We start from the raw sequence: 13,246 nt of genomic DNA on the forward strand, positions 1-13,246 counted from the left end.
GAATGTATGTTCTAGTGTAGATTTCTCTTTTTAAATACTCAGGCCTGTGTGTGAAAAACTTTGGCGTTACAGTCTCAAATAAACAAGAAGACCAAAGAGATAATGAAGAAGGCATATCTGGGAGCAAGAGCAAAGGCAAGGGAGGCACAAAAAAAAGACGAGACGTTCCAAACCGAGTCGGCATCTGCGATGCTTATCAATGGAGAAAAGCTTGTGATGGCCAACCTAGGTGGCTATAGAGCCGTTGTATGTAGAAATGGTGTGGCTCATCAACTGAACAGCAAGCACCATGGTGGAGCTAGAAGACATTGGACTCGCAAACTATTTCCAGGTATTTTAACACCTACGACAGAAACCTCGGTTCACTCCGGTCATACCTCTAGTTTTTAATTTAATCGACTAAAATTCATCAAAATAAACAAATTAGAATTCATGTTTAAACCTCATTAATTATATATAATTAGTTTTTAACAATTTAATTCATTTTTGATCGGTTTAATTTTTATCTTAGTACAATCTAGGCTCAGTTGGTCAAATTAATATGATCTTTTATTCATAAATAATTTTATTCGAATCTTAGTATTTGCATCCTTTTTTGTAAATGAAATTATTTGATGCTGGTTATGTCATATATTTGTGCTTGAAGTACGCATATTAGCTTGCGATTCAAGTAATGTAACAGCAATACGGCACCCCAGAAGCTCGGAACTTGTTGTCGGGGCCGAAAAGCTCAATGCCGAGACCGAATTCATCATTATAGCAAGCACTGGAATCTGGGAGGTATACATCAACATAAACCATTTTTTCATCGTCTTTTGAAGCTTAATCTGCTCAACTCACCGCCTTTTATGTCCAATGCATATTCTGATGTACATGAAAAAAACTTAAAGATGCATCAAATGCATACAGTTATCCAACACTACATCTGAGCCCGAGTAAATAGGTTAAAAAACTTCCATCTCGTTCTACTTACTATGTGCACTGTTGTTCACTCCAGGTGATGAAAAATCAAGAAGCTGTGAATCTCATCAGGCATTTAGAGGATCCACAACAAGCAGCCGAGTGCTTAACAAAGGAGGCTTTAACAAGAATGAGCAAAAGCAATATATCATGTGTCATCATTCGTTTTGATTAATACTATTTTTGTTTTCATCTATAGTTTGGGTATCATCCATTAATATGTATCAATAAACCTGAGAATTTCAATTGAAACTTTCAAGAAATCTTTATCCCCCCCCCCCCAAAATTTTAGTGGTAATCTTGCAAATGGCAATATCCGATACACGCTATATATGATAGTATAAAGGATTACAAATGCTGAAACTCGAACCCCCGGACCTTAGGTTCGAGTTCTTCGACCTTGTACATTGATAATACCAATGAAACTCTCAAGAACTGGCAGAAAATCATGGGGTAAAAGTATTATGAAGGCCCCTATATTAAGAGTTAGATTGTATTTTACCCCCTTTTACTAAAAACATGAGCAAATTAGTCCCCGTACGTTAATTCAAAACAAAAATAGATTCTTTCAGTTAAAAAATTAATCCGTTTGTACTGTTGAAAACTGGCATTGCTGACAAAATAATCAAACAGTGATGCATGACGTGCCACGTACACATCATGCTGACATACAGAGATCAATTTTTAACAGGATAAATAGATGAAATTTTTAACAGAAGGATCAATTTGCTATGTGATCAAACGTACAAGAACTAATTTGCCAATTTTTTGAGCAAAGGGTGCAAAATGCAATCTGACTTCTAGTAAAATGCCCTCCATATATATTTCTACCAAATCACGGATAGAAAAAATAAGCTATATATAATCATGTTTAGTGGAAAAGTCTGCTAAAAAGCCAATTCAGTTCAACAACATTAACCAATGAATGTGACTGCAGAACATTTTTTTACAAACATATATTCTTAATGGTACCTACTTTTTTTTCAGGTTGCAATAAGGGAAAATAAATGAAAAAGAAAATGTAAATGTTAAGACAGCCCAATCCGCAGTAGAAAACAAAGTTCGTGGTTTCACCTTAATTGTCAAGCCATATACTTCTTTTCACTTGTCTTGATTCGGAACGGTGATAACAATGAAAATGTACGAGATGCTGCATGGTTATTATATGTAAAGTACTTCAGATACTCCACCTTAGTGATGTAAAATACTGACATATTTGTGAACGTTGGGAAAGAATACAAATAAAAGGGCAACGAGAGCAGCAAATACTTACACTTTTGTGGAGTATTATCGGCTGTCGGGGTTTCATCCTGAGAGATTAGGTTCTTCAACGATTGAACTGATAAGAACCATAAAATTAGTCAGCTTTGGCATCAAATACAATCACAATGTTATTGAAAGCTACAACAAAAACAATAGATAATACTCGCATAAAACTTGTCGGTCCTCCACCTAATATATATTTTGATGATAGCATACCATTTTTAACAGCTTCATAGTGAAACCAAAATATCTTTCATGCACGTACCAAGACATTTATCTCATTTAAGAAATGAGGAAAAGTTAATTCAGGGTGCCAATACACCTTTTAAAGAAGAATTAGCAACAAGTAGAGCATCCGATCCTGAGATAGTCCGACTTTTCCTTTTGTTGTTAAAAGATAGTCGTAACATTTTGTATCTCACTATCCATCGAAGTGCACAAGGGAAGGAACACAAAGCAATTACCTTCACTAGATGAGGCACCGTTTGCAACCAACTCATCAGCCTCATTGTTTGAGTCAATACTATGTTCACTTCTAGCTGAGCTATGATTCCTTTTTCCAAACTTCAACAACCGTCGAAACCCTTTCGATGGCTCCTTTACTTGAGATTTATCCAACACTTCAGGAATCTTTTCCAGTTTCAAGTTCTTCGTGTCAGCTACAAGAGCTCTAACATTCTCCGAATCTGTTGCTGCAACCTGCATGCTTGTCGGAAGTGCTTTGTCATACTCTGAAATTTCAGTACATGGATCTTCCAAAGAAGACACCCGAGCTAAAGGGGCTTGATACTGTTTTTCAGTAACACTTGTGCTCGTAAATTTTGACAATTCCTTCTCAGTGTTACTTACATTTCCCTTTTGAATTTGCAGATATGTACAACAGCATATTAAGAACAAGAATGACATTTACAGGCACATGAAACATGTATATAAATAAAAAATGTTCCCCTGTCAAGGTCTTATAAACCATACCTCATAAGCTTGCGGTTTTGGTTGTATTTGATGTTCTTTATCAACTGCATCAAGATTCAATGAAGAAACAGGTGCACGAATGGCAGCATAATCTGACACCATCTCAGTTTCCCTCCCGATTTTAAAGATGCCATTGTTCTCCTTCTGTACTAGTGTCGTTGCTTCTGATGAATTTACTGTGGGAATGGATTCAAGCATCACAACAGTTTTCTCAATTACTGTACCGTCGTCCCCATCAATATGAAGTGAACCTTTGTCTGTGTTCCTACTTGGTTCAGCAACATCGATGGTCGAAGAAATACTTCCACTGACCTTCTGAATCATTTCATTTCCTCCCAATTTGTTGTCCGTAACATTGGGATCTTTAGTTGTTTTAATTTTGAGCTCGGGAAGAGAAGCAATCTTACTTTTATCATGGTTCATAATTGCTGATATTTTTTTGCTTTCAGGCACTCCAGATGCTTTTGTTTTCGACTTTGGTTCAGAGTGCCGTGACTTCACTGAAGAAACAAGTGGACTGCTACTTGTTTTTGGCTCTGATAATCTCCTAATCCTTGCCATAGATGCCTTTGTATCAGGAGTTACACCACCAATGTCTTTCTTCGGTTCTGGCAATGATGAAACTGAGTGGCTTAATCTATTTCCACGGGACGGAGTTGCACTGTTCAATTTACTCGGTTTGGAGGCTTTATGAGAATCAACTGATCCCACAGAAGCAGGCTTGATGGATCTTTGTAGCGGTGATGATGGTCCAGGCTCACCATCAGTAAACTTTGATCCCTTATGAGTACTCGGAGAAAGTTTTGATGGCAATTGTTTCTTGCTTTGTGAAGCCACGGATGACTGAGCTGGAACGGAATTGCCTCTTGCAGCAATTCTCTTTTGTCTCTCCATCTTCAATGCTTCGAGTCGCCTAATCTCCTCCTCTTCCTGAAAAAATGTTAAAATTTAGTTAACTAATAACGAAAAAAGAATTCATTTGATAAACCACACGAACTAGCTGACAGCAAGAGCAGCATACCTTCTCCTTCTTTAGTTTCTGAAGATCAGCTTTATAGGTTCTTAGCCTCTCAGCTCGGACTTTTGCTTCATCCAAAGGACTCGGTTTTGAAGGCTTTCCTTTCCGTATTGGCCCTATAGTCTTCTTTTTATCTGAAGGATCGGAAGTAAGCCTTGATTTTCGGTCCTTTTCTGACTTTTTAGACCCTTGCATGACATCTTTATTTTTCTTGGTACCACTTTCAGCATGAACCTGCATTTCATAATCCAAAGCAGGATCGTAACCAATTGACCCCATTTCTGCTCCACGCTCAGGCATCAAACTCAAATCATCCAGTTCATAATTGACCTGGCTTCCAGCCCTGTTAGGTATATTTTCTGCTTTCTGAAGTGATAACGTGAAATCGGAATCCATATTGATAGCACTTCGGTCATCAGTTCCAGCTTGGGTAGCTGAAGTTGACCTCAATGAAACTATGTAGGAATCATCATTTATATTATTTGAAGGTCTTCTTTCCGAACTGTTGGGTGAACGTTCAAACCGATTAAAAGTCTGTGGATCAGATGGAGAATTCATAAAATCTGACGGATTCTGTTGTCTATCTACAATGAACTCATCATTTATATTCCTTCGATAACCCCTCCTGCCATCCATTTCACCATCAATGAAGAACCTTCCATCATCAGCAGAGTGACCACCTCTTCTAATAATCAATGACTGATCATTCGATGCTATAGGCATGCGAGAGCCACTTGCACTAATTTCATGCATGTCGGTTGTATTCCCTTCTTCGAATTGACCCATTTCTCGTCCTCCAGAAACTAAAGGATATTCACCTTCATTCACCCTATTAGGTCTTCTCTTTCCTTTAAATTCCTTGTCTGTCGAAAACATGCTTTGATCAGTTCTACGTTCTTCGTCTTCAGCATCTCTAAGTAAATAATTTTGAAATGCTTGCCAGTGTCCACCATCTGTCTCCTTCCCATGAACTGTTTCTTCCCTATCATATTCATCAACAGATTTTGTTCGACTTCCTTTCCTCTTTGAGGATCTCTGAGAGTTCTTATGCTCAATATCTCCATCTTCCATATCCACTTCAGATTCAGAATGTGACTGCGAATCACTACCTGAAGAATTTTCCCTTTTTGAAGTGATATAATTGATGTTCCTGATGACCACCATCCCTGACCTGATACTCTTCTTTCTCGGTTTTGGACTTAATGAAGTTTCATTGTCCAACTCCTCATTTTCTTGAGATTTTGCTCTCTCCATTTCCCAAGTATCTGATCCACTATGGCTATCTCTGCTCTCCATTGAATGTCGCTTTTGTATTCGTTTACCAGCATTGAGTCTCGGATCCTCCGCTGATGGATAAGGTTGCTGAAAGAATGGGCTACCACCCGGATAATTCGGGTAGTAAGGCATCCCTTGCATAGGATATCCTTGAAAAGGTGGCATACCACCTGGTGGAGAATGGATAGGCCAAGGAGGAAACATGGGGTGCGGATACTGAGCTTGGTAATATTCTTGATGGCTCAGGGTCTGCTGATCCATTGGAACCTTCCCATCTAGCCATATCAGAATTTTATTTATTTCAGTTCATTTATGTGAAAGTAGCAAGCATGAATAAAATACTTGTCAAGCATACAAATGAGGTGCTAAAAGCAAATGGATGAACACCATAAACCAAGATTCTCAGGATCAAGACCAAACAAATGCAGGCACAGGTATGTTCAATTTTCTTTTAAAAGATTTTTCATTCATTTAGAAGTCATATCCTCATACCCTTGTCTGGATATGCATAAAAAAACGAGTGCAAAGATGGGTAATTCAACAAAAAAAAGGCAGTCAGAGCAACATAGTTCAAAACTCGTACCTGCACTTGATTCAACACCAGACTTTCCATTGTTTTCTGACAACACAATGCCAGAAGCATTCATAGCAGCGAAATCAGATTGGCTGGACATCACTTCAGCCGCTTCAATCTCAAGCCACTGGCCAGTTTCATGCTTTCTTTTCCATAATTCAGTAAATTTTATACAAGCATCCCTGCAAGAAAAGACATTAATCTAGAGACCATTCACAGGTGCATAAATTATTCTTCCAACATGTATCACCTATTAGATTATATGGCCACATAGGACTAAATTGCCTGTTTGAAAATTCCACGTACCTCAAACGAGAGGCTCCAAAAGTTTCAGCAAATGACATCAAAGGTGCCATATTGTCAATGTCAAAACCAGCAGCTACAGCACGTGCGAAGGCCATACTTTGCTCTTTCTGCAGCACTGTCTTCCTTGTCTCCAGGACTTTCAAAAGTTGAGCTCTAGTGAGAAGTCGAAACAATAAGTTATGTATTGGCCGTAAGATTATTCTAACAATTTAAACACATAAAAGGTGATGACAATTCAACATTATGTTCTCCGCCATTGTCATGAAACAGTATGCGACTCCTCTCTTTCTTTTAGCCTTTTTCTACTTTTAATAAGGAATCTAATATGCAAAACATCAATGTAATGATCGAAGAATCTAATATGCCTCAATTCCAAATCCTCTTCTGAAAAGCCACAATGTTTTTTGTCCTTCCGAAATTCCCTTGTGTCTGCCAAGAAAAATCATCTCTATTAAGGGTGTAACCGAGTCAAACTTACTCACAACCTACTTGGGCTAGACCAGAGTCCCCAAAATACTCAGATTTGACTCATTCACTGTTTTGTCGAGTTCGAGCATAACTAGCTAAATGGTTGAGTGAGCCAAGTTCAAGTACATACACCTTATACAATTGAAAGGTAAAGCAAACCCACGAACATGAAAAGGGTAAGTTATATGTTTTGCTTGTCAGATGAGTGTGAGTATCAAAACACCTCCCTGCGATATTTTACATGCTGACCTGTAATGGTATTTACCATTATAAGGTTACTGCACTTGCGACATCCCTGATTCACTCGCTAAAAGTGAAGGTAGACGGACAGAAAAATACATCGAAATATGTAATACTGAAAGTAACCACTAAAAACTATCGATATATCCTCAATTAAAAAATGTCAATTCAGACCCAGTACAACATACTTAGAATTTCCCTCCACAGAAGATGCATTCGCTTCAGGTGGTAGTGGACCAGGCTGCAAGGGGGAAAAATGATTAAATCAAATTCATGAGAAGACTTAATACATGCTAAGTATTATTTAGCGCATACTAACCGAGTAAAGGACAATGGCTTTCTCATCACTGGAATCAGATGTAGCCCTGCTGCCTGTCGAAAGCCATCGGGTATAATACAAGAACAATTAAAAAATTAAAAATGAAAGAGAAAGTTTTCTGAACTAGTGTTGAAAGACTTGAACAGGCACGATACTTCACTAAGAACCTTAATTAGTAACACCAGAACTTTTTAGTCCATAAATACATCCATAGTTATATTAACAATGGCACTAATCCAGTCAGAGTGAAAACCATAGGCAAGAAGTTACTAACAGTACCTTCTAAGCTTTCCAAAGGTTTTACTTGATTTTCTTCTACCTGTCAAAAGAAAAAAAACAACATGCATACATAATCTCTATGGTATATATGAAAAATAAAGCCCCTAAAAATATTACTTACGGCACTCGATCCTATATTGTTATTGCTTTGAATTGCAATAGCCTCTTCAATCTGCAAAATTTCAGATTCGACAGAATACACTCGTTCCAAGATCTCTGGAGTACTCACAAATCGAACAAAACTGCAAATGCCAAAAATAGAAATTACTATCTCATTTAAATTTCAAGCTTGGTAGATACAGACTCGGCTACAACACTATCACAGCACCAAAACAGTGATCCAATGCCAATATATACATATATATAACCTTTCCACAGTTCCTTTAGAGAACCAAGTTGCATCAATGGTGGGGTCTGGTTGAAGGATAATTGAGTAACCCCCCTTGGCCATCTGCTCTTGAGCAGTCTTTAAATGGGCAAGGAATGGATTAAGCAAACCTGAAGCCATTTTTTCAGTCTTCCCATTTGCAGATATAACCAAATCACACCTGGTAAAAGTGAAGCAAAGCATAATAAATTATATCAACAAAGGTTACAAACAAACGGTACCCAATTCAACAAAATCATATATAAAAACAAGCTCTAATGCTAGCATTTCAAACCTGACAAAACATGCCTCTACATTCTACAACATATATATATAAGAAAAAAATGCTCAACCAATTACTTTTAAGCAAGCTAAGTAATAGAAACAAATCAAAGAAGATTGTAACCTGGTTCGAGTTGGTGTGAGTTGGAACACCACTGAGTCAAGTCGAGTTGAAGACTTCATTGTTACCCCCTAAAAGGACAGATCTTTCAATGGTGAAATGGCGGTTATGGAATTGAAAAAAGGCAGCAATTTTTCATGAAAAATACAAAAAAGGAACAAATTTTGACATTTGGGTTCTAAAGATAGCTCACTCTAGTACCACCCCCCCAAAAAAAAAAAAGAAGAAGAAGAAAGTTTGCAGAGAAAAAAAAAACCAATGAAAAGGAAAGTTCTGAGAGAAAGAAAGGGTTTTAGAGAGAGAAATTGAAACCAAAAAAAAAAAAGGTATTCTTTTAGAGAGAGAAATAAAGGATCCAAAGACTGTTATTGTTGGAGACTAATAGGGGATGGTTGGGAAGTGAAAAACAGAAGAAATTTGCTTGAGGTCAATAAAAGAAATGTTGAGGGGTAGAACGGGAAACTCAAATAAATTTGACGACAAACATTGGAAATGCCGAAGTATAAAGGTTAAATATAGTATTGGTTGATGATATGTTTTGCTTTGGAATTTACAAAAATATCCTTTTTTCTTCTTGCCAATTTCGACGTTATAATTATAAACAATCCTTTTATATTTAATATATTAAACTATTGTATATTATATAATGATGGGATTTTGACCAGTATTTAAACAATAATACAAAATGAAAGCAGAAGTGGTCTTTTTACATATTGGTAATATAAAATATTTTAAACTTATTTAAAAGTAAACCATATAATAAGCAATTTTATACCATTTCTAAATAATTTATGAACCCAAAAATATGTAATTAAACTTTAAAAAATTACACGTTTAAGTATTATAAAAAAACTATTTTAAAATTATTAAAACATTAACTATATCAATTGAATTAATAAGTAACTTTTTGGGTCATAATAAAGGAAAGGAATCTTATCTTTAATTTTATTTTCATCTGGGATTAATGATGATTTTTCTAAAAGTGATGTAAAAGTATATGGGCAAGAAAAGATGGATTTAGAAAATTTTGAAAAAAATTCCAAATAATAGTTGCAATGCAATTATTATTTTCTAAAGGTTTTAATCGATGAAATTTAACTATGATTTCCTTTGATTATCACACCTTTTGATTTTATCTTAAAAAATTCTTTCGACCGATCAAATTACGAGAATAATAGATAGTATTAATTTGAATATTTATATATTTTAATATAAATTCAAATAATAGATATTCTAATTATTATGTGTAGTATTGATTGAGTATTAGTTTAGTTGAATTTAATATTATTGTTAATGTAATAAAATATAAGTTTAAGTGTGCTGAAACATGTTTATTATATATTTTGAAATTTTGACATATACTTTTAAAATAAATTAATAAATTTTGATTTAAATTTTATGAAAATTACCGATATTTTAATCGGTTGTGATTGAAGGAGTTTTATCGTACCCGACAACCCGACAAATCAACGAGTATTTATGAATCTCTAAAATAGAATGACAATCATGCATCAATATACAAATATAGATTACAACTGTAATCATATAACTTTTCTTTTCTATTTTAGGAAAACGTCTTTTTTTTTTTTTGTCCATTTTTTTATAAATTATTGTAAATGTTGATATTTATAATTTTTATACAATTTAAATGGTCAAATTTTATCATTAGTCTTTATACTATGCGTAAATTGTAAATTTAGTTTGTATTCTCTGATTTAATTATTTTTAATATTTATATTTTTCAAACTTTGTTTTTGTTTCAAACAGTAATTGTTGATCTTATTAATTAGGATGATGTGATTTTTTTATTATTACCTGAAAATAATAAGTTGATATGGTAATAGTAGGTATCATTTGAGTTTTGATTAAAATTCGATATTCAAAAAATATATGGACTAAAAAATTAAATTAGGGTATAATAGTTGAATTCACGATTTACACATAAGATAAAAGACTATAAGCCTTTTAAATTTGATCAATTTGAATCAAATTAATTTGGGTTTTAACATATTGAGTAATTTTAATTCAGTTATTGTTTGATTCGAATCATATTAAATTTCAAATCATTTTAAATTTAAATTATTTTAAGTTCGAATCATTTCAATTTAAAACTCCAATATTTTAAATTAAATTATTTTAAATTACGATAAATTAAAATTTTAAAAATTCAAATTTTAAATCATTTCAAATTACTTATTCAACTGCTTTAAAATTCAATTTATTGTCAATTTCGAGTTTCATCTTTGCATTGCAGCGGCGAAACACTAGAAAATGACGAACCATGACCCAGTCATCATCTTAATTTCCAAGTTTCAAAACAACTTCGTTTTTTGGTATACCAGCTTTAGTTGATCTTTATATATAGGGTTAATTCCATCAAACACCCCTGAACATTTTGAAAAAGTGGAAATGGTTCGCCTGAGACATGTGATTTAGCTGTCAAGATATTAGAAGAGTAACCATTTAAGGGGGTATTATTATGATTGCGTTAAATTCAAATAATTAATTAAAAAGGCTGATACTGGGACCCTTCTAAACAAGCATTAGTTAATCAATTACTTAATATTTTTGTCTATGGAGTATCCAATGGCTATGAGGCAGGATATGGAATTTTTTTTTTTCTGCCCAGTGAGTGATTAAAGTGTTTGTTAGGGTAAACTAGTAATTACCTAATTATTAATAAGTTTATTTTATCATTTAATTACGAAAAGTTATAAAATGATTATCAATTATTTGATTTCTTTTGTCACATGTCCATAAATAATTAACGAAAAGATGGCGTGATAACTTTTAAAATTAACATAATAACAACTTTAACCTTCAACATATTATGTCAATTTAGTATTAATTCTAAAAAATTTAGCTCTCAACAGTTGCATGTTGTGTAAATATTTTACAGTTTTACTTTTCTTTGTGACATTTTCACCTAAAAACTAAAAAAATAGCTAAATTTAATAATTAAAAAAACAAATTAGAAACACCAAAAATCTAAAATAATAATTTTATTTTTTCTCGTTATTTTAAAATCAACACTCTATGTAAATAAAAAATAAATTACACAATGTGTAAATGTTGATAAATAATTATTTTAGAATCAATATGAAACCGACACGGCCTATAAATATTGAGGGTTAAATTTATTGTTATGCTAATTTTAAAAGTCGCTAAATTATCTTCTTATTGATAATTTAACCGTCGATTATAAAAAGATAAAACAATTTTTTACTAAAAGTGTTATTTAAAGTTATTAACCATGCCAATGTGTTTTTTAATATATTGATTTTTTTTAGAGATTTCAAGTACAAGTTATTTATAAATATATTTTCAAATAATTATAAATTAGGATCAAATAATATAAGGTATAAGTAAAATAATAATCGGACTAATTTGAACTAAAACCTAAACATGACAACAACACATGATGTGACTCAAATCTTACACATGATAATTACGTATTGCGAGACTCGAACTTAGATACATAAAGGCCCGAAACCTTATTATTTGGCAACAATTCTAATACCTAATCAACTAACATATTGGGAAAATAAAGTAACGTACTTAAGAGGTCCCTCTATTATAAGGACCGATCAAATTAGTTTATTTACTAAATAAATCAATACTATTAAAAATAAAATAAAGCTAAGTTTGAACAAAATTATCATTTATTATTTAAAAATATCATTTAATGTTTAATAGAGTTTTTTTAAGTTCTTATAGTTCTGCAAATGAATTATTTTATCTAGAATTAAACTACAATTGAAACAAAAATTACGATATTTTTTATATAATAAATATTAACTTTATTATAATCGAGGTTTATGTAAATATTTTTAATAATAAAAACTAAATTAATTTATTTAATAATAAACATTCTAATTTAATTTAATTTTCATAATATACTGACCTCCCAAATATTTTAACCAAACAATAGTCGATATCTTTCAAAAGAAAAGTCAACAAGTTGTAGGCCATGTCATGATATCATAATCAAAGTAACCAAGCCAACTTAGTGAAAAAGGATAATTAGGTTGCATTTAGGTGAAATGTTATAATATATATAATTTAATAATTGTTAATTTTTTATTTAATAATATTAGATCAATGCTTAAAAATGCTCGTCGGCAGAAAACCCAATCTTAATTGACAATCAGACTTTATTTTGTTCTATTTTTCCTTTAGAAAAAGAGATTTGCACATTGGGACCTTTTATGCTTTTTTTTTTCCCGGCCACTAATCTTTTATGTTTCAAAATATTAAATTTTGGTAGCAATCATTCATTTGTGATATAAAAAAGTATTGGGTAAACTACGCTCAAAACCATTAAAATATTAATAAGTTTATCTTTTGGTTACTCAATTTTAAAATGTTATGAATAAGTAATTAAACTATTAAAAATTTTTCATTTAAGTCATCAGGCTGATGAAATTGATAGTGTATGGTATTCTCTATTCACATTACCTGCACCAATGAAACAACTTTTTTCTTCGATTTCCAATATTGAATGTCAGATCAACTTAGATCTAATGTATATTCTACGGTGGGTATTGATCTATTATATTGTTCATCAAATCTTTGCTTAAAACTTGCTAACTAGACTTAATATATATATATATATATATATATATATATATATATATAAAATAGCCCAATGACTTGAAAATAAAAACTTTAAAACAATCTAATGATCATTTTGTAATTTTTTAAAATTAAGTGACCAACACATAAACTTATTAATAGTTTGGTGACCTTAAATATAATTTACCCAAGTGTAAATAGGCTTCACCTTTGTCAACCTATAGGTT

The 13,246-nt window shown here is 32.7% G+C and overlaps 2 protein-coding genes across 3 annotated transcripts in view; one reads left to right on the forward strand and one right to left on the reverse strand.

Moving 5' to 3' along the window:
• Nucleotides 1-1,223, forward strand: part of LOC108456831 (putative protein phosphatase 2C-like protein 44) — a 39,409-nt gene extending 38,186 nt beyond the window's left edge. The window contains exons 4-6 of the mRNA XM_017755529.2: nt 73-331; nt 647-780; nt 998-1,223. Coding sequence (XP_017611018.1) covers nt 73-331; nt 647-780; nt 998-1,135 — 531 coding nt within the window. The 3' untranslated portion in view covers nt 1,136-1,223. The remainder of the gene's footprint in view (nt 1-72; nt 332-646; nt 781-997) is intronic.
• A 559-nt stretch (nt 1,224-1,782) lies between these two features.
• On the reverse strand, nt 1,783-8,926 carry LOC108456830 (COP1-interacting protein 7). 2 transcript variants are annotated; one of them, XM_053018905.1, is made up of 13 exons: nt 8,448-8,926; nt 8,043-8,222; nt 7,796-7,916; nt 7,675-7,714; nt 7,396-7,448; nt 7,265-7,317; nt 6,369-6,521; nt 6,072-6,244; nt 4,217-5,763; nt 3,196-4,125; nt 2,688-2,922; nt 2,234-2,299; nt 1,783-2,110 (listed from the first exon to the last, which is right to left on the reverse strand). In XM_053018905.1, the coding sequence occupies exons 1-13, from the start codon at nt 8,504-8,506 to the stop codon at nt 2,043-2,045; spliced, it is 3,678 nt and encodes a 1,225-aa protein (XP_052874865.1). In that variant the 5' UTR covers nt 8,507-8,926; the 3' UTR covers nt 1,783-2,042. The 2 variants fall into 2 exon arrangements, with proteins under 2 accessions (XP_052874865.1, XP_017611017.1); XM_017755528.2 differs by having other exon boundaries at nt 2,688-3,078.
• Between the last annotated feature and the right edge of the window lie 4,320 nt (nt 8,927-13,246).

The sequence above is a fragment of the Gossypium arboreum genome, chromosome 9, assembly GCF_025698485.1.
Source record: "Gossypium arboreum isolate Shixiya-1 chromosome 9, ASM2569848v2, whole genome shotgun sequence".
Lineage (NCBI taxonomy): Eukaryota > Viridiplantae > Streptophyta > Magnoliopsida > Malvales > Malvaceae > Gossypium > Gossypium arboreum.

Bases quoted from the DNA above. Each gene is read 5' to 3' on its own strand.
- LOC108456830 (XM_017755528.2), bottom strand. From the start codon at position 8,506: ATGAAGTCTTCAACTCGACTTGACTCAGTGGTGTTCCAACTCACACCA. The intron at 2,300-2,687 runs GTAATTGCTTTG...GGTTCTTATCAG, and splicing joins CGGTGCCTCATCTAGTGAAG to TTCAATCGTTGAAGAACCTA. The intron at 2,111-2,233 runs GTAAGTATTTGC...ATAACCATGCAG, and splicing joins CGATAATACTCCACAAAAGT to CATCTCGTACATTTTCATTG.